This window comes from Aquila chrysaetos, chromosome 4, assembly GCF_900496995.4.
Source record: "Aquila chrysaetos chrysaetos chromosome 4, bAquChr1.4, whole genome shotgun sequence".
NCBI classification, from domain to species: domain Eukaryota; kingdom Metazoa; phylum Chordata; class Aves; order Accipitriformes; family Accipitridae; genus Aquila; species Aquila chrysaetos.
The window spans coordinates 72,102,847-72,122,740 of record NC_044007.1 but is presented as its reverse complement, the minus strand read 5'-3'; the positions used below and the strand labels follow the sequence as shown (position 1 = coordinate 72,122,740).

General features: G+C 36.2%; 1 protein-coding gene across 9 annotated transcripts in view; it reads right to left on the bottom strand.

Moving 5' to 3' along the window:
- The window catches only part of PTPN3 (protein tyrosine phosphatase non-receptor type 3), a 199,818-nt gene that overhangs the window by 58,705 nt on the left and 121,219 nt on the right, over window positions 1-19,894 (bottom strand). For 7 of the 9 annotated variants that reach the window (XM_030012301.2, XM_030012295.1, XM_030012296.1 and 4 more), the window contains exons 8-11: window positions 17,153-17,273; window positions 12,995-13,082; window positions 6,657-6,745; window positions 1,251-1,314 (exon numbers count right to left, since the gene is read on the bottom strand). In XM_030012301.2, the coding sequence (XP_029868161.1) occupies window positions 1,251-1,314; window positions 6,657-6,745; window positions 12,995-13,082; window positions 17,153-17,273 (362 nt within the window). Of the gene's footprint in view, window positions 1-660; window positions 682-1,250; window positions 1,315-6,656; window positions 6,746-12,994; window positions 13,083-17,152; window positions 17,274-19,894 lie in introns of those variants that run through there. The other 2 variants (XM_030012302.1, XM_030012304.2) reach the window with 2 other exon arrangements.

Here is a 19,894-nt window from a genome sequence, read left to right as displayed (position 1 = left end):
ATTTGTGCATGCTATGTGTGTAAGCATTAGTGCAGTAATACTATCTCTAGATACTTTGCTTACACGAGCCCTGAAAATTAAGAATGTGTACATAGATGTACACTCCTCAAGTTTGGAAGATACCCACCAAACTTGGAGGGGGTGGCAGTGCTGGGGAGAGGGGAAAAAAAAAAAAAAAGAAAAAAGAAAAAAAAAAAGATTAAAACATTCTCCTTCTGGGTAAAAAAAGCCTCCCTAGCAACCCGTGTTCAGCAGACCCTCTAATCAATGTGAGTCAAAAGGTATTTTTGTAACACAGCTCCTATCAGTTCAAGATGCCATTTACTACTTGAAAGAGCCTTCATAGAAGTTTATACATACAAGTTAACACTTACCTTTTACTATCTATTCAAGTTTTGTCCTCAAGTGAATTAAATTATTTGTATATCTGCTGGTCACTAATTTCTGTCTTTTTTCGGTCATATTAAATATTCTTTTCCCTTGTAAAAAGATATCTTAATTTAACTGATCATATTGTGCCAGCACAATACTGTAATCAAGATTTTTTTTCCCCTATTAAAAAGACTAATATTACAACTGTTCTGCAAAAAGCACACAGCATTATGAAGACAACTATTAACAGCAGAAAAATTTTACATCAGTTTTATTAACTATCTTCACCTATTTTGCCAACTTCTAAAGCTATGTTACAGGCAGCAGGAGGTGCACTACTCCCCTTTCCAACCTCATGTCTTTCAGCTGCAGAGCTCTCCTTTTCTCCAGGAACCTTCCTTTCTCCCAGAACTCTGAGCCCCATAAGCAGAAGGGACCTCACAAAGTCCTCCTAAATGGGATAAGCAGCCCTTTAGTGGATTCACTGCATTGAGGAACTCTACAGGGCAGGGATAGCATCAAAGAAAAAAGCAGCAGATGCTGGCAAAAACATGGAAATATATGCTAGGTTACTAAATACCGGAGAACGGACAAAGATCTGCAATTCTCCCAAGTCTCCAAGGGAGAAGAAACCTGCATGGGAAAGATACAGTCCAACAGACTGAATATGGAAGGATTCAATGTTGGAAAGGAAACATAAATGGGAAACAGAGCGAGGATAAGAGGACCAGAATAGCAAGGACAAGTTAACAAAACAGAATTTCAAAGGCAAGTTACCACAACAGAGCCTTTTGATCAGCGTTTTGTTGTCTTAACATTTAAGGCAAAAAAAATTGAACATGACCATTTGAGCAAAATAAAATTAAATGAATACTTACATGTTTTTGCCGTTGTTGTATAAAAAACTTTTTCCTTTTAAAGGAAATTTTTAATATGTTCACCCTAAAAGAAAGAAACAGACCATGAAATAGTAAACAATGTTTAGAGGGATAAAACAATGAAAAATAATACTGCATAGATAAAGCCTAAAAGATTACAGCTGTTAAATATTCAATGAATAGTATGCAGCCATCTCCTGTGTTGAGTGGCAAATAGGTGTCAAGAAACTCAAATGAAAAATTTTAGCTAAGAAAGGCCTTTTTAAAATTGAGTTTCTTCCTCATTTACTCTTTAAATAGTTCACATAGCAATTCTCTCCCACCAAAGCTATTCTTGCAGCAAAAACTTGATGACATCCTCTACTAAGCTGCACAAGTGTTAAATGTGTCATGTTTGTATAACTTCAGAATCATATGACAACTGTGACTAAAGGAACAAAATTTAAGACCCTAATGACATGACAAGGTTGGTCATACATCATCTGAAATTTCCCAGAGACTTTACAGAATTGGCTTCATAATGTGAAAAAATATCATGTATTAGTAACTAAACAAACATTTAGTTAAAATCAAAATTGTAAAAGGACAAAACCTAAGAAAATTCTTAATATATTTTTCACTTCAATTATTAGCATTGCTACATAATTTATGTGGTAAATTTATACAGAACCACACATCTCTTTTCTACATATACATAGTATGAATAAAGATTTTCTAAGGTAAGGATTATAATTGGAATTGGAGCTCAAGCAATTTTCATTTTAATTATCAGTTTTGCTAAATTAAACAAACTTCTAGGTACCCATGCACCTTCCTACAGCAAAACAAGATTTGTCCGAAATACCTAAGTTCTCTCTGCAATACTTCTACTTCAATAACGGAAAACCTACACATTTTCGAAAAAGAAACCTGTGACCTGTGATAAGCTGGAATCACAAGGATGCATTAGGAAAACTATTTAAGGTCTCATCAAGTCATATCTGCCTGAAAAAAACACCATGAAAGGGGTTTGGAAGGTTGCTGCTAAAAGTCTCAGAATATTCTTGTCAACTGATAATGTTTCACAGCACCTTAGATCTCATCAAGTATGAACTATATTGAAGGTCATCTCAGTTCTTACCACAGTTTTTGCATCACTCAGCAAGTGGGACAATGGCGTATCATTCATTCCCCACTACCCATGAGAGATACATGCTTCAGTTATAGAGCAGTGTCCTTTATTGATACAGGAGAGTATATTTGCCAGTTACAAACAATAAAGGTAATGGAACGAACAATCCCCTCCTGCACAAAAGAGGTGGAAAACTGAACGTGCGCCCATTTCTGAAAATCTTTTTCTCCATCAATTACAGAACCACAAACAAACAGGAATTTCACTAACGCTGTTCTTTGACTACCAGGCAAATTGTTGTGCAAGTTAATGGAAAGTTGAAATCATATCCACCTCTCCTGTTAGGCCAACTCTCGAAATACTTGCACCATTTGACTTGCTACCTCAAAGAGTAATGATCTGTATTGCTCATCTAAAACTTCTGGATTCTGAACTTCCCGATAAGTCACATAAACTTTCAGTTGTATTTACTGAGATGCAAATCATTTATGTATAAAACTTTTCTTAATCCTAGTGCTACTCCACCTGAACTAGTTCAACTCAAGTTTTGTGCTTCTGGTTCTTTCTTACCACATTTCTTGACTCAGATTAAACTTCAACAAGTAAGTTTTTGTAGTCATTCTCAGCTTACACAGTTACTGTCACAGTCTGTTCTTACTCTAACACAGAACCAGCAGAAATGCAGGACACAGAAAACTAACCTTGCAGACTACACAAAAAACCCTCCACCCAAGAACAAAAAGGTAGCCAACATCCCAAAATACCAAAACTCTCCCAATCCTTCTCCTCTCCCCCACCCTTTTTTTAAAAAACATGATTCACTGCATGACCACATAATCACTTCAAGCCAAATCAGGGCTTTAAGTCTCTTTATTTTGACTCTTCTCTAAGTAGAGCATCTCTCTCAATTCCATTCATTCTTTTTAAAGTACAACTAAACCTGTTTAATTCAGTGACAAAGAACACTTGCTAATCTGACAGTTTTATTTAACATTAACTAAAAATCATTTGCAATGTTACGCCTACAAGCTGAGTGAATGATGCATATAGCAGAATCCACAAAAAAAATCCAAGAGATTAAGGTATCAAAGGATTTAGATTTAACAAATGCTTGAAGATGCCACATCCAAAACATGATCTGAATAGAATGCAGTTACTCTTATTCTAACTGGTGGCTCAGTTGCCCTTATCACTCACCAATAATCTGTCCAGTGACTATGCAACATTCACAAATCATTAAATTTCACAGTTTACTTGTAAAACACTCAATACTTGTAGCATATTAATACCGATACATCTTTTGGGTCCCACCTTCCTATCATTTACAAGGGTCGAAATAGATTTGTCAGTGGGCAACAGAATTACTCATTTCTGATCAAACTGGTAGTTCTGTCATAGCAGTTAATACTAACAGCTGGTATTTTTGACTTGAAGAAAAAAAAAATGTTTCTTTAGCTGTAAGTCTTACACTTTGCCATTAGAAGATTCAGCAGGAAAGGTTCCATCAAGTTTGCTATGTAAGACTGTTGAGCTGTTTTTTAAGTTGTAACTAGCAATGTAGAATGTATTCCTCTAGCAGTTTCCCTGAAGTTTTCAAAGCAAAGAAACTGCATATACTGAACAGCATTTAATACAAAACCTTAACTGCTGCTGATGTAGAGAGGGCTCGTATGTTTTTGCTATTAAGATAATATTTTACTTGCAAAATGAATTTGGAAGTTATCACAAAACAGTTGAGCACCCCCAAGAATAACTTTCTAGAGCATAAAAAATACTGTGTTAAATCCAGAGTTATTTTTTAAACCTGTCTTGACTTGCATTGCCTCTGACTGATCAGTCAGCTCCTTACGTAGGTTGCTTGATTGAAAATCCTCCTTTTGCCAAGACAGTATTCTCTCACTGCCTCTGTTCCTGAAAACTTTTGGTCCCCTTTGACTACTACCATATGGCAGAATTGTATTGTTGTCATCCACTAATGCTGCAGAGTATTTTACTTAAAAGTTTTGGAATGAGTGCTTTGATGGTGTTTGCTGCCACCTTGAGTTCTACCACGTTTATGGTGAAGACTGCTGAGCCCATAGGAAAAACTACTTACTACGAATGATGTTACATAAAAAGCCTAAATACCATTTCAATTAACTGATTTTTTTTTTTTTTTTCTTCATTCTCAGGCATATACTGTTCTGTAAGGAATCTCCTAACCTGCACACTTTCAGCCCATCCAAGATACATTAAAACTCCAGGCATTACAGAAATATATCCTGCTCTGAGGTCTAAAAAGAAATTAAAATTGTATACTACAAATACAGCACAAGTTAGTCTGCCCTGCTGACTTTCCTTGTTTGCTTGTTTGGGTTTGTTTTTTTTTTTTTTGGGGGGGGGGGGTAGGAAATGGGCACGATTTTTGCATGAAGAATTATGACTAACTCATTCAAGAAGCCAGAAAAAAAATATCAAAAAGTTATCCCCTATGTAGTGATTTTTTTGCTCCTTTCAAGTTGCAAAGATATTTTAAAGAGAGAGTAGGAAATCTTGGAACAATTGCATTAGCTGACAGCTGAAAATATTGCTGCCTAAACCTCATATTTTAGAGTGAAAATTATTTGAACTGAAAAATCTGTGGGGTTTTTTCCTTCATTTTCTTTTTGTAAATGAGAATAGGTTTTTGGGAATGATGATTTAGCATCTGTGTTTTATTCCTCTGTGCTCTCCAGGAGTAAAAGTAGCACAGGAAGATGTGGATTCTTCCTGTCTTGTGTGCTATAAAGCTCTCTTTCCCTTCCCTAAAAAAATCATATAGTCCTGGATTTTAAAATGCCATCACCATGGTTTTCAGGAATAACTATTATCCATTCATACCTTAGGTCACTAAGTTGGCAGAACAAGACTTGCAGAAAACAGAACACGTGCCTCCAGCTGGCATATTTTAAAACCTGCAGCTGTTTAAAGAAGCTGAGAGATCGACATATGAAAGGGCAGAGCTCAGGGCACAAGGATGAAAGATAAAAGTCTATTATGCTTTAGTGTGCATTAAAAATGGAAAAATACAAAATGTCACTGTTCTGTAAGAAAGCATTATTGACATACATTTAGGATGGTTACAGTACATCCAAGTGAGTTGAAACACCACTCACTGCAAAGGAAAAGAGAAAAATCCAAAGACTGTGCAGTACATCTTCCACTTAAACTTAAATTGAAACCAATTTTATTGCTTTCCCATAGGAAATACCTGTTAGGATGGGTTCATAATGAACGGATGGAATGACTTCAGTATTTAAGGAATATTGCTAAGAAGTATCTTTTTATGTAATTAAGGGGCAAAAAACAAGTACAGCCCATTAGAATGCACTTTTCTGTCATGATTAAGAACACTATACCATCTTACTGAAAATGTTCTCCAGAAAAAACTGTTTATATGAGGAAATTATGCATAACATGATAAAGCTATACTATATCAAGTATACAAAACAAATTCATACTTACTTTAAAAAAAGAAAGACTGGGAAAAATGCTTTCTGATCCAATCCAAAAACCTTAATGAAATGCCCAGCCTCCATATAATTTCTAATTCATTTTATCATTTTTAGTATGGTATAGCTAATAAAGCCCATAAGTACTATAAATAATTATAGCTTAACTAATTTCTAATGTCATTCACGTTAGACTTCTTGTGCACATTGCTTCTTCATAGAGATTAAGTTCTACAGCACTATCATTCATTCTAATGTTTTCAGTATCATAGAATAATGCAAAGGTCTCCCCCTTGGAGACTCAAAAGCTTGTTAACATTATATAGCCTTGTTTGATGACATTTAAAAATTTGCCTAAATTATATTATCCTAGTTCCAGTAAATCTGAAACTCCAGATAACTCATTTTACATTTCTTTTCCAAGGAACAAATATCTTCTTGCTGAATGACAGGATAAAATGATCAGACCATTAGCTGTTGAGCTTTACTAGTAATACTACTGTTGTTGTTGTTTTTTTTAAAAGACAAATTATTGGATATAACAGCAGCAAACCTCTAAGACCACAGGGTCCTCCTAATCATGTACTCACACCTGTATGTGAATTAACTTGATCAAGACTTCACACAGTTGAACGAGTTCAAAAGTCTTAGAAAATTAAAAGGCTAGGCAACAGGTTTCATTTTCATCTCAACACAAGGAAATACCATGATACCCCACAGAGAACAAAATTTATGTATTGTAGGCTTCTTTGGAGTAAATGTTAAAGCAAATGGAAATAAGATTGAGAAGACCAGACATATTTCTTTACTAGTAAAGGAATTTACCAGGGATAGAAGCTTGTGCAAATGAGTTTTCTATATACAGCAATTCCACCAGATGCAATCCCAATCATGAGATCTAGATTATGGAGATCCTGAAAATGAAAAACACTGTAAGAACACAGATGAAGTTTGTGTCATTCCCATTTATCTACTTATAAATTCATTTTCAAGTTTTCTATACTTACATTGCTTGAGGCAAAAATTCTATCACATATTTCGATTTTTTTCTCTCATACATATTGTTCCTTTGATGTTATCTACTAGGTATTATAAACTTTCACTCATCAAAACAAGTTGTAACGTCCATCTTACTACACTAGATATTCCTTAGGTCAGTATCAGACTACATTTTCAAGTCCAGCCTTATTAATTTAACCATGGGAAAGAAGTTGAAGTACTTCCCAGGATCAGTCAGGTAAATGTCACAGAGTTTTGGGAACTGAACACAAATGTCCTGATTCTAAGCTGTTTAAAACGACAAAGGAAATAATTCCTTATTTTTTCCAAAAAGGTCTTACCAACAAAGACTGGGCAGGAGGTGACCACAATTCTGCATATGAGAATATGCTACAGGAATATACACGTGTACATGAATATTTGATACACTAAACCGAATCCATTGTTAACTAAACCAAAAACTGTGCATTAGCTTAACACGCTCAACTGGAAGAACGAATCCATAGATTCACAGTCCTTTATAGGTATTGAGATACTGTCATGGTTTAACCCCAGCCAGCAGCTAAGCACCACGCAGCCGCTCTATCACTCCCGCCCCCCCGCTCAGTGGGATGGGGGAAAGAATTGGGAAAAGAAGTAAAACTCATGGGTTGAGATAAGAACAGTTTAATACAACAGAAAAGAAGAAACTAATAATGATGATGATAACACTAATAAAACAACAATAGTAATAATAAAAGTATTGGAATATACAAGTGATGCACAAAGCAATTGCTCACCATCTGTTGACCGATGCCCAGTTAGTCCCAGAGCAGCAGCGATCCCCCCACCCCTACTGTGTTATCAACATTCTTCTCATACTGAACTCAAAACATAGCCCTATACCAGCTACTAGGATGACAATTAACTCTATCCCAGCTGAAACCAGGACAGATACTCAAGAGGAAACACATGCTTCCATATAACCAAACACTCGAGTTAAAAGAAAAAAGAGAAAAAAAAAAAAAAAGGCTGGGGGAAGGACATGGAATGGTCAGTTTGAGTCTAAACCCAAACTAATGTTACAAAAGTTACAAATCTTGGCTTCCCATTTCTCCATGATCAACATGTACTAATACGTTACACAAATTTCTAAACAGAGCTGAACACATGCATAAATCTACATGTAAGTGTAGAACCCCAAAACATCAGGTTTGACTCAAAAGTAGTTTCAGACTATTTGATAAAGGATGGCCAAAGGTAATGGATTCTCTTAAAGCCTTCAGTAGCTTAGCTGCTCCTCTAGATGGTACTCTGTGCTCAGTTAATACAGTTTTCTTGTATGTCCAATCCCAATTTCTTTATATTAGTAAGGTACAGAAGAAAAGAACAGGTAGCACGTGCTCTAACAATACTGTGGAAAGCCTACAATAAATCCTTTAAAAATAGTTGAATAGAAGCATGATACAGGCATATGAATGAATGAAGCTGAACCTAATTTGCAGCATGATTTACAAACCTCCAGTGAAATACCACAGCAGTTCATAGAGAATGAGCATAACCTATTTAATACATAGTGCATTAACACTGAATACTGACAAGATGAGAGGAATACCAGTCCTATCTCAGAGTATAATAAAAGAAAATCATTAGGTAGGTAGCAGTCCAAATACACTCAAAGTAGCCCAGTATCAGCTGAAATTACTGAGAATTGTCAGCAACCTGCTGCCCTGCTTTGCCAAGAACTGCTGCTAGAGGAGCTGGTTATATCTCCATTGGAAGAAGCTCCTGAACTGCCAGTTTATGCCAGCTTAATGCAGGAATCCAGAACTGACACCCCTTAATTTTAACACTTGGGGAGAAAACTGAAGTATTTCAGGAGATTAATTGCATGTAATTTAGCTGCCCTTGCCATGATACAGCCAACCTAAAGCAGGGCAGAAACCTGTATTATTAGCACTTGAAGCTTACTCCAGGTTCCTGTTTTTAAAAAATCAATACTGTAAAGAAAAAGCAGCTTTAGGAGAAAAAGCTGGAAACCTACACGATTTAGCAGAAATAAAGGATTAGCTAAACACTTGATCGGAATTAATTAGGTTAAACTACTCTGTTTTCTCCAGGAGCTTTCTCAGCATAAAGTTCATTCCCCACCCTCCCTCCTCTGCCCCAGTCCAAAACACTAATCTCCCATGCTATTTGTTACAAAGAATTCTCTTGTGTTAAACGTAAGAAATCCCAAACCAAGATTTTGGAGCAGCATAAAGAGGGTCTCCCAAAAGATGATGTAGATGTGCAGTTATTTCTCTTTCGAAACATCTATGCTGTTAAATTGCTGAGAAACTAAGAAATAACATGCATATATTTTTCTTTTTACCTGTTTCTTTGTAGACATAATCATTAAAAAAAAAAATAAAGAGAAAAATGATCATGCCAGGCACCTACCTAGTTAAATACTGATTCACATTTGATTTAATTTACAATTACCATCTGGATTTTCGTAGATATGGAAATAATATTGATTCTACAAATCTTCATGTCTCTGAGTACAAATGAAAGATGAGTTAACATCAGACTAATTATTAGGCAGATGAGAGAGTGGTCCAGAGTCAAAAGGAGATTAGGAATGAAAGAAATCTCAATACAGTTTTAAGGTATCAAATTCATTCTCCTGAGTTTCCTAACATTATTTCATTTTTTAATATTACGATTTCAGCAGTTCAGATTTATCCTCAGAGAAAAGCAGAAGTGTTTGCAGATGAAAACCAAGCTCAGATTAATTCACTAATGGAATTTTCATATTTAGCAAGTTGCTAAAAAGAAAGCTCACTCTCGACTTCTGCAAAATATTTAACTATGTACCATAAAACATTAAAATTAAGGAAACTAGATATTCATCTGTTCTTCAAGAAACATTATCCAAAAGTATCCCGTTCTCAACCACCAGTACAGGAGCAGCAGCTTCTTTTGGCCATTAGTATAAAAGCCAGGTGTTACCTGGTTCCTCTGCCATATACAATCTAAGAGGACTAACGCTATTTTAGCAGCAAAGAACTGAATCATAAGGATCCAGAGAGATAAAGCCTTTAAAAAAGCCACAGTTCAACTAGTACCTGCTAGATCTGTTCAAAGCACTTGGATCTGACAAAACTGGGGGGGTGATTTAAGAGCAGTACTAAGCGGGGGGAGGATAATCGGGAAGCATGGCAGACATCCCTGCCAAAGCTGGGGTATAACGTGGTAGCCCCTGTGAAGCAGCAGCATACTGGGGAGGATGTATCTAACCTTCACTACAAACTTCAGAAACAGACTGTTACAAACTTCAGAAAAGTGTCAACATGGGCTACCTGATGAGACCAAAGTTGAGGAGTATTCTTCTGCAGGACTGCTGCAGCAGAGGCAAAGCACTCGGCAAATGGAAGACTACCAGAAGACAATGCTGAGAACCTCCACTCTGTTATAAACCAGTGCTGTCACTTTTCTTATAGGCCTTCAGGAGCATAATCAATGATAAAGTGTTGGTTGAAAGGTTTGTCTCATGGCATTCAGTCCAAACAATGACTTGTAACCGATGTTTTGGAAGTACAAAACTCCAGAGACAACCAATCACACCTCTACTAATAACCCCCCTTCTCAGGTTCTGGCGATTCACAGCTAGAGGATTTCCTGGATCAGAAACTTTTTGTACGTTTAATAGACCGCAATGAATCATTCTGTTCCTGAACTGCCTAACTGCTCTTGATACCTATTTCACCTTGGTCATCCATTAAAATAGCAGTAATCCCCACAGTTCAATTGCAGCCATATGGAAAAAGTTCCTTTTGCTTAAACCTGTCTCTTTCTAGGGAGACTGAAGCTCCTTAAATCTCTTACTACCAAAGCAAAAAATAGTAAAAAATTGTTTGTTATTCACATTTTCCATGCCGTTCACCTGCTACAGAAGGCTTTTGCTTAAAACATTCATGATTGTTATCCTTCTCTCTATTTTTCTTATTCCGTTACCCACTTTGAGATAAGGAAAGGAGAGGAAGAACAAAACTCAACATTCAATTTATATCAAAACACAGATTTAAAAAGTGGCATGACATTTTCTGTTTTGCTTTCTGTTTCCTTCCTAGCAGCTTCTAATTGTCTAGATGTTCAGTTCAAGTGCTAGAAAAAACAGACCACTTCAAATATTGTCATGCTTCAAAAAAATTGAATTGTGGTAAAAACATTAACTTAGATTGAAACAGTAGCAAGACAGTCTGCATCATAGCAGCCTGGAATAGAGAAGGCTTTGATTCAAATCTGTACTCTATTTGACTCAGGTCGTACAGTTTGGCGTCTGGCAGTGTAGGGGCTCGTGACTAAGATTCTGACAACCCATGAGCCCCAGGTCATTAAATATGAAACAATGCACGGGAGGGGGGGGCAACAAAACAAAACAAAAACAAGAACACTGTTTAAGTAGGGCTCTCCAGAAGGTATTTCTACTCAGATGGAGTAGCCCAATACACTGCAATAAAATTTCATCTAGTTGAAAATGTCTGCACCCACTCTAAACTATCCTCACTACTTGGCACTGGTATGACCACTACTGATATCCTGCATGCAGTTCAGTGGCTTACAACTCAGGAAGGATGTTGGAAATTGAAGAACTTCCAGAAACGGCATCCCATGAATATTAAGAGAATAGCCTCATGGAGAAAGTCTTGGAACTTAAGTTGGCTTATCAAAATACTAGGCTACAAGAGAAATTAAAAGGCATAGACTGGTCAAGTTAAGTGCATATAGGGGAAAACTCAAGTGTGACAGTAAAGTGTTCTTCAATACAGCAGAAAGGTGAAAGATGACACAACAGGCAGGCAATGAACCTAGACAAAGTCAGATTTAATAAGATGCTTATCTACCATCTAAAGGTAATCACCTTATTAGAAATTGGGGAGGCTTTTACATTATCAGAAGACACAAGAACATAAGAAATTTGTTCACATATGCTAGAGTACTTACCCACAACCAATGCAAGTGAACCAAGGTATCTGATCACCTTTAACAGTTGTCACGTAACAGTTGCCTCTCCTGATGCTCATATCAGATGGTATGAGCACAGACAGTTCATATTTTGATCACTTCAGTTATTTCCTTTCCTTTGTACTTTTTCCCATCCCTAAAAAAGGCCTCTACTGTTTGAGCGTTGTATTTCATGAATATGAATGTAATTACAGTGGCTTTATACAGGAGTACTTTAGGAATTCTTAGAAATCTAATGCAACACTAGCTTATTTGAGGTAGCATAAAGAAAAAAACAGAAAAAACCATTATGCTGAAGGAAGAAAATGACCTTTTCTATCCCTTCCATCATTACATAAATTGATGATCTTTTAAATTAAAATTCTCAGTGTCAGGATTATTAATAAATCTCAGAACAATGTTAGGAAAAACAGTAGTCCTCTTCATTTAGGAAATCAATCGTCTGCACTGCACTTCATTAAGTTTTTATACTACAAGCTTTATGCCAAAATAATTTGCTATTGCATAAAAGCACAAATGGTAATTTGCACACCAGGATGCAAATAAAAAAAAAAAAGTATTTGGGGGATTAATCTCAGACAGCCAGTGTAATCAAACAATTAAATCCCAGTAGCCAGTGAAATATTAGGACATGCTTATCATCAATGCACACCCTGTATCTGAAAGATTCCAAATACATTTTTAGTGGTCATCTTCCACACTGTTAAATACTGCTTAGATTTAGCCTGGAGTCAGGGAATACAGGAATAAAAAAAAAAACCAAACACAACAAAATACCTCTATATTCTTAACACTGTGTTAGAAATTCAGAGAAAGTAAACTCTTAGAACACCTGCCAACTACATCATAGCACTAAACAGATCATTCATTTTCTTTCATGCCAAGACATTCATAAACTTTAGTAAACTTATTAAGTTAAATATATTGCAGTATTGAAACAATGTATCTTAAAAATACATTGTTACTCTTTCAAGGAGACCTAGCTGATTTGATTGACATTCCAGAACCCATGTTACACAGAAATTATTGTAAAATCACCCAACTCTTTAATTAAAAAATAACACATGATAAAGTCAATACTTAAACGCTACTTGTTTTACTGCTATTAAGTTCATGTAAAAAAAAAAAGACATAATTTTTTTTTTCCCAAGTGAAAAATCACAATGTAAACATACTCTACCACTGTGCAATTCCACTCCATAGAATTCAAGTGTTCGTGCTATATTTATGTAGCAGGACTCCGCTTCAGATTGCTTGAGGCCACTGAAAGAAGGGGAAAAAACTTTATATATATAATATATATATATGGACCATAGTCAAAAGTAAAAAACCCATTATATTTATTCCAAATGCAGAAAAATAGAAGAATCCCCCAACCCGGTGTCTGACAAATAAGCCTCATTAACTAGTGCCACGAGTTCTTCACTGGTGAATGCCCTCCTAAACTCCTCTCAAAAATCGAGCAAGCTATACATGATGTTACTACCTTAGCCATTTTGAACCAGTTCTTTCAGAAAAATCATTTATATCTGTTTTGTTTAGAGATGAGGAAGTGATTCCCCTATAAAAGCTTCTTTTATAGCAAGAAGCTGTATCTGTAAATATTCTATATTGCATAGTCTCTCAGAAGGAAGTAATTTAGAAGAAAGATTAGAAGCAGGAATGTACTAAAAAAATAAGGGGGAAAAAGATGATTAAATTAGTTAAAAGTTATGAAACTTACCAAGGAAAAGCTATCTGAGTTTATCTACAATCTATAAGTCCTAAAATACTTTTTTTCCTCCTGCTGCCAGATGTGAAAAGTGCTGCAAGACTTACAAGGAGTCTATCCTCTGGTCTTCTACAAAGCTTCTACTATTCTGAGACTTTTTTTTTCCCAGAGGCAAAAACTCAAAAATCCCCACAGCTCGAATAAATGGATCATATATCTTCATGGAAGGGCTACATGGAATCTAACAGGAGTTTTAAAAAACAGAGAATCCTATAGTAATCCCTACCTAGCTGGTTCTCCCATGCAGCCTACTGACTCTTCATCTGAAAGGAATGCAATGTGGCCTAAATAAGATTCCTGTAGGTGTGATAACAAAAGTAGCCCCTTCCAATAAATTGCAGGGCCAAGACCAGTCAAGAACCGATCAGACGAGAGGCAGCTCTAACCTGGAATCTGCCACAGCCTATTGACATTGTGCTGTGCCCACAGGGCTCCTGGTCTCACAGCACAGATCAGCGATTCAGGCACTACAGCGCTTTCGAGTAGCTGTAAGAAGAGGCTGAAGGATGCATGTAATATCTACACACATCTAACCAGAAAAGACATCCGATATCATCTTATCGTATCTGCAACTAAGTGCAGATAAAAACAACTCTTTGCTAGGTGAGCTTCTAAAACGACGTGTGTAAAATTACATTAATCAAACGCGGTTTAAATAGAACCTGTAAAAAGCTGACCTAACATTGTGTTAAGAACTCCAGATACAAAGGCATTCCACATAAGGCAGTAATTCTCATTTTTAAAAGGAGCTTTACCTCAAAAGGTGGACATCTATTACTTCCAATTAATATCCATCCTTTCAAATTCCAGGCCATCAGAATACCATATCCTGAAACAGTCACTTAAGGAAATACTACATCATGCTCCATGAAACTGAAAGTTACCTTGAAGTGGAAAGCCATTGCCAGCAGTGTGGCTTGAAGATGTCACAACATTGGAAAACAGAGCAAAGACAAACAAAGAGCTGTTTGTCACAATCCTGAGACAAACTGCTTACTCAGGTCTACATCTACAGTGACTACTGTCACCTTGATTTTGACACATTGGTAGACCTTATCTCTTTCACTGTGTCAGAAAGGTAGAGAAATGCACCACAAAAAGATCATTTTATTTTACAACAGGATGCTGACTATGTTTGCAAGAGTACATTATTTTCATTTTTTAAATTTTGATTAAGAACTTTGTTCAGAAAGATGCGGGTACCGTCTGTTGCATACCAACAAGATATGACTGCAAATTTTAATTCTCAATTTCCATACACCATCTACACCAGACGAATCAAGACTTGGATCTTGAAGGGCCAACAAGAAAAAGTATCTCAGCACAGACTTAGGTTTTTTCTTGTTGTTGTTACACCTCCCTACTCATTTAGAGATGAAATGAAACCTTGAGGTCCCTAAGCAGGCGGGAGTTACTTGGTGAAAGATAAACAGGCAAACGGAAACGGGCCTTGGTGTCTCTTTCCAATTTTTATAGCTGCTGATACCCAAGGGCTAACAAACATAATCTGGAATATAAGCATCATATCATGTTCATAGAACTATTTTCTCAGATTTTGCAAAACAACAAAAAAACTAGCTAAAAAAAACTTGCATTGAGCTACAACATTTAAGACATAACATGGCTTCTGAAGTCTGTATCGTGTTTCAGCAGTTGCAGCCTTTTAATTTTCCTTTGTGAAAGTTTCCCAAAGAATGGACACTAAAGAATGAAAAAGGGTAGATGTTTATAGGGCTGGCTTTGCAATCCTGTAATCTAAGAATGCCAATTTAATAGGGATAATAATTTACAGATATCCCATATGGTCTACAGCAAACATTATTTACTCCAGATCAGCAGAAATCTCATTCCAAAACAACACTGTTCTCCTCAAACTGTAAGAAGGTAAACTCTCCCTTTCTGTCTTTCCTTCTCAGAAGGCCTAGTAAACACCAGAACCATTCTTGTCAAGTTATGTTACTGGCACCGATCTAGTCAAAACCACATCTCAGACGTAAGTATTCACTATGAATGCCAAAGGAGAGTGCAAGAAATACTGCCAGGATATTCAATAATTTGCCTGCCTCTCCCTGCACTCCAAAATTAATAGGCCTGAAGAGCTAAGTTTCAAAAAAGGTGTTAAGACAATAAAGAAACATTTTTCCCAGTCCAGTCTGCTCAAGTATTTTTATTCAGAACTTCAGTTACCACCACCCATGTGAATTCAAATACAGCAATTAAACTTCTTGGTCATCAAGGCTTCTTTCTACCAAAAACACTCAATGAAAGCATCAATTTCACTGAAAGGACCCCAAAAAGAAAGGAGTCTTTCCAACAGACCCCACCACGCCTTTGTCTGGACCAATGGTAACTTCTAGTCTTTCCTCTGCAGGACATAACCAGTTTTATATCTCTGCCTAAGATAGCACTAAATCCATGAGTTTAACCCAACCACTTCAAGACTCTTCAGAATCTTCCCTCAGTGGTCTCCAAGATAACTTCTTCCTAAAGACAAGCAGTTTTATTGATGCCTGTCTACAAGTTCCCCTCTAAAAACTTCTGAGCCTACTGGAAACTGCAAATTAATTTGGAAGGAGTAGAGGCCTGAGCTGTTGTGCTCCTGAGCATGAACTGCTAGAAAAGCAGTCCAGATTAATACCTACACAGAGGGAATGGTTGCAGTTAGAGCTCAGTGGTTGTCTCTTCTTTCATCCCATAAATGACAAAGCAAAGTGCATGTTCTGGACTGCTAGGCAGCACACATGAAGTTCAGAACAACTCACTAAACCCACTAGCAGTAAAGAACCAAGAGGGAGAGGTGAGAGTACTGAAAGATGACAAAAAAAGTTGAGGAATATCAGGGGGAGATGAAAATGGAGATTTCAGGGTATAAACCAAAGAAACTAGGAGAGTAGGGAACTAGCTCTACTGCAGTAAAGATACAGAGAGAACAAGTCCATAGAAGTTCAGATTTCATTTGCCTAAATGCTCACAGACAATTTCTTGGGTTGGCATATTTGCATTCAGCTTGCGAGTATCTGATCAACACCACTAATTCTAAAGCTGCAGTCTTACAAGAGACAAATCAGCAGGGTCAGAAAGAGTAATGAGCAGTGGACTGGCTGGAATAATCTGTTGTAGCCTTTACAATACACTCAGGAGAGTGGAGAGAAAGCACAATGTTAATTGAAGTGTTCCTTTTTTTTTTTTTCCCCATAGACAGACAAAAAAAATTCTATAGGATTTGAAAAATGGTCAAATGTCCTTGATCCAAAAAACCCCTCAAACATCTAGTACAGCGTTCTAGGTGGTTGCCATTAATAATGTACAATGCTAACTGATCTACTGGTTGTTACAGCTAGAAATTTATTTAAAAGTTTTAACACACTGGTATCGTACTCTGAATATGATTAGTCTAGCACCTACATGATAAAACCAAATATTTAATTTAATAGAATATTTATAAAAAATAAAACTATTTGTTGTACTGAAACTACCAAGAACTTGAGTCTTCCTTTTGTCGTCTTTTTTTTTTTTTCTTTAAAAACTCAAAAGGTGCGAGAGAACTAAAAGTTAACGTTACCTGTGTTGCTCATGTAGCGATTCTACTTTGGTAAGAAAATCTTTGTTCTGCTCTGGTATAAAGCTGTAATTTGACAGATATCCTGAATGATGTACTGAAGCATTATAGTCTCCAAGTTGTGCTGTTAGGAAACAAGAAACACATACACAAAGTTTTCACAGTTAATTGATTATTGTTTAGAACGAATTCCTTCTCCTCATTAAAACACATACACATATGGGGAAATGCAGGAATTACGAATTATTTCCCAACAGACAAGCAGTGTTGAACACAGGGAATTGTATAACATCAGTGAAAAAAGATTTTTTTCAGAACACGCTTACCATAACTATAATCTCAGGCACTGAATGACTCCGTACTTTAGTTACTTATATAGCCCCACTTTTGCATCACAAGCTATAACGCTACCAGACAGGCATTACATGCCATGTCAGCACAGATGTGCAGTACTGTAACATTAGAGAAAACCAAATTGCTTCAGTAAGAGACAGCAAATGAAATCAATTTGATATACATTTGCTTGACTATAACATATTAGAAGTCTTCAACAAGATCTGTCACTTAGAAAGCATCTACTCTTCACAGTCAGGCAAAATTGTTCAAACCAACTGTGGCTCTGTCCTAACAAATCAATTGTTAATCTTGCCTCAGCTGAACAGGAGTTACTTAACAATGCATGAGAATTAACTGCTGATTTAAACATAACATTACTAAGCTGCTACCAAAAGTAAATATATGTTTACAGCCAAATAAACTAAAAGTTCCCTAAAACTTCATCCCTTCAAAAATGATACTAATTAGTAGATATTTTTAAATAGTTACTAGATAAAAGCTAATTCTTATCCACAGTTGGTGGTATATCTGAAAACAAATGAAAGTATAAATGACCATAAGTTTATAGCCTCAGTCTATGCAAGTTTCCTTTAAAAGCTAGGTCAGCATAAGTTTCTATCCTGGAAGACATACACAAACCTTTTAGTTATAAAGATGCAAGGTTTGGGGCAGCAGGGCAGTTGCTTCAGAGAAAGTACTTGCCTATTTGCCACAAATTTACCTAGTTTTAATTAAGTAATTCAAAACCCATATTTCATGAAATCTGTCTTTTCATTAAATAGTTGAAGAGATTAAACCCCCCAAATGATGGTACGTTTAAACGAATCACTAGAACCTGTACTAATCTGCTCTTTCACTAGCGAGCATGAAACAGTTATCATAAAGCATTAAAGCTTCCCAGAAGTTATTGGTATGACTTGTAAATTAACACAAAAGAAAGTACTTGTATAGACTGCAAACAATTCAGCATAGAAAGCCTCTCAACTAAATCAAAGTTAAAGAGCATACTTTTAGGAACAATACTATTACCATTATTTTCCAGAAAATGCGAAGTATAAAAGAGTGATTTAAATGATTCAGGTTGGGGGCGGGCGGAAGTTGTGGACTTCAGAAATAACTTACAGCTACAGTAACTGTGGAGTATCTGTAATGCAGGGGATGACTAATATTTGCCATTTCCATATTCAAAAAGCATGATTTCTATGGCTTAGAAAACAGAACCACTGTGATACAAAACAATTCTCAGGCAAATGCGGTCAGAAGCTAATATAGTTGCACACCTAATTGTCAGCATCAAGGGAAATATTTAAATAAAAGAGAAAGTGGAATGATAAACATTAAGTGATCTATTTTGAATGCAGACGTTCCTGCAATGCTTAGCCCTTTCTTTTTAAAGGTAGCCTGAATTTTCAATCAGTTCACAAAATGACTGGCAAAAGACTAAATATTTACCATTCCAATCAAAACATGTATTTGAACACTTCTGTCAAATAACAGATCTCTGAAGGAGAAAATAAAACCAAAAAAAAAAAATCAAAACAGGGGATCCAGAAGTATAACAAGAAACTGAAATAATTTTTAGGAATATCTGTGTATTATCAAAAGTCCAAGTCTCTGCCAAGACTAAGGCAATAACAATAAAAACAAAAAGTAAAAACTCTTTGAACAAAGTAGGTAAGTTAATGACAGCATAAAGATAAAACACACAAATTCACAAATGACAGTAGTTGACTGAAGACTTTTTCCTTTATTAGCTGTTAACACAACCCATCTTTTCTATGAAACATTGTCTAGATTTTAAAGGTTTGTGGCAGCTAGCTTGAATTACATTCTTGTCAATAAGAAGAGACCAGATTGCCAGGAATAAGACAACGTAATTGTCCAATTTCATTTGCATTAGGTGAAAATATTGTTTACTGTAGTTTTACCTTTCTAAAGAGGGCAACTGCTGTTCCTTCATGCATTATGAGGTAGAGTCTTCTTGCTCATCTTCCAAAAATGGAGGTTGCTCTGGTCTTTTTTCTTCTTCCTCCTAGCTACCTGAGGTCATGTCAACAAGGGGAGCAGTTTAGAGTACTATTTGCTTTTCCAACTCCCCAGCCAACTGTCACAGTTGAAGAGAAACTATAAATGCCGATTAGTAGACATCTTGGAAGACTAATGATCTTGTGCAGGATTTAGTTATCCAAGTAGGAAAAAAAAGTTAGGGCATATCAAGACCTCAGTAAGAACAAAAACCCAGGAGGTTTCTACCTCTTTACTGGATTTCTCCAGAACAGAGCAGAAGGGCAGGAAATATTAAAGACCTATTTCTAATCTGAGTTTCTCCTGACATTGCTGGCTCGTGATCAGAGCAGAAGCTGATACTGACTCAATGAGGAAAAAGTTACAGTAAAAAAAAAAAAAAAA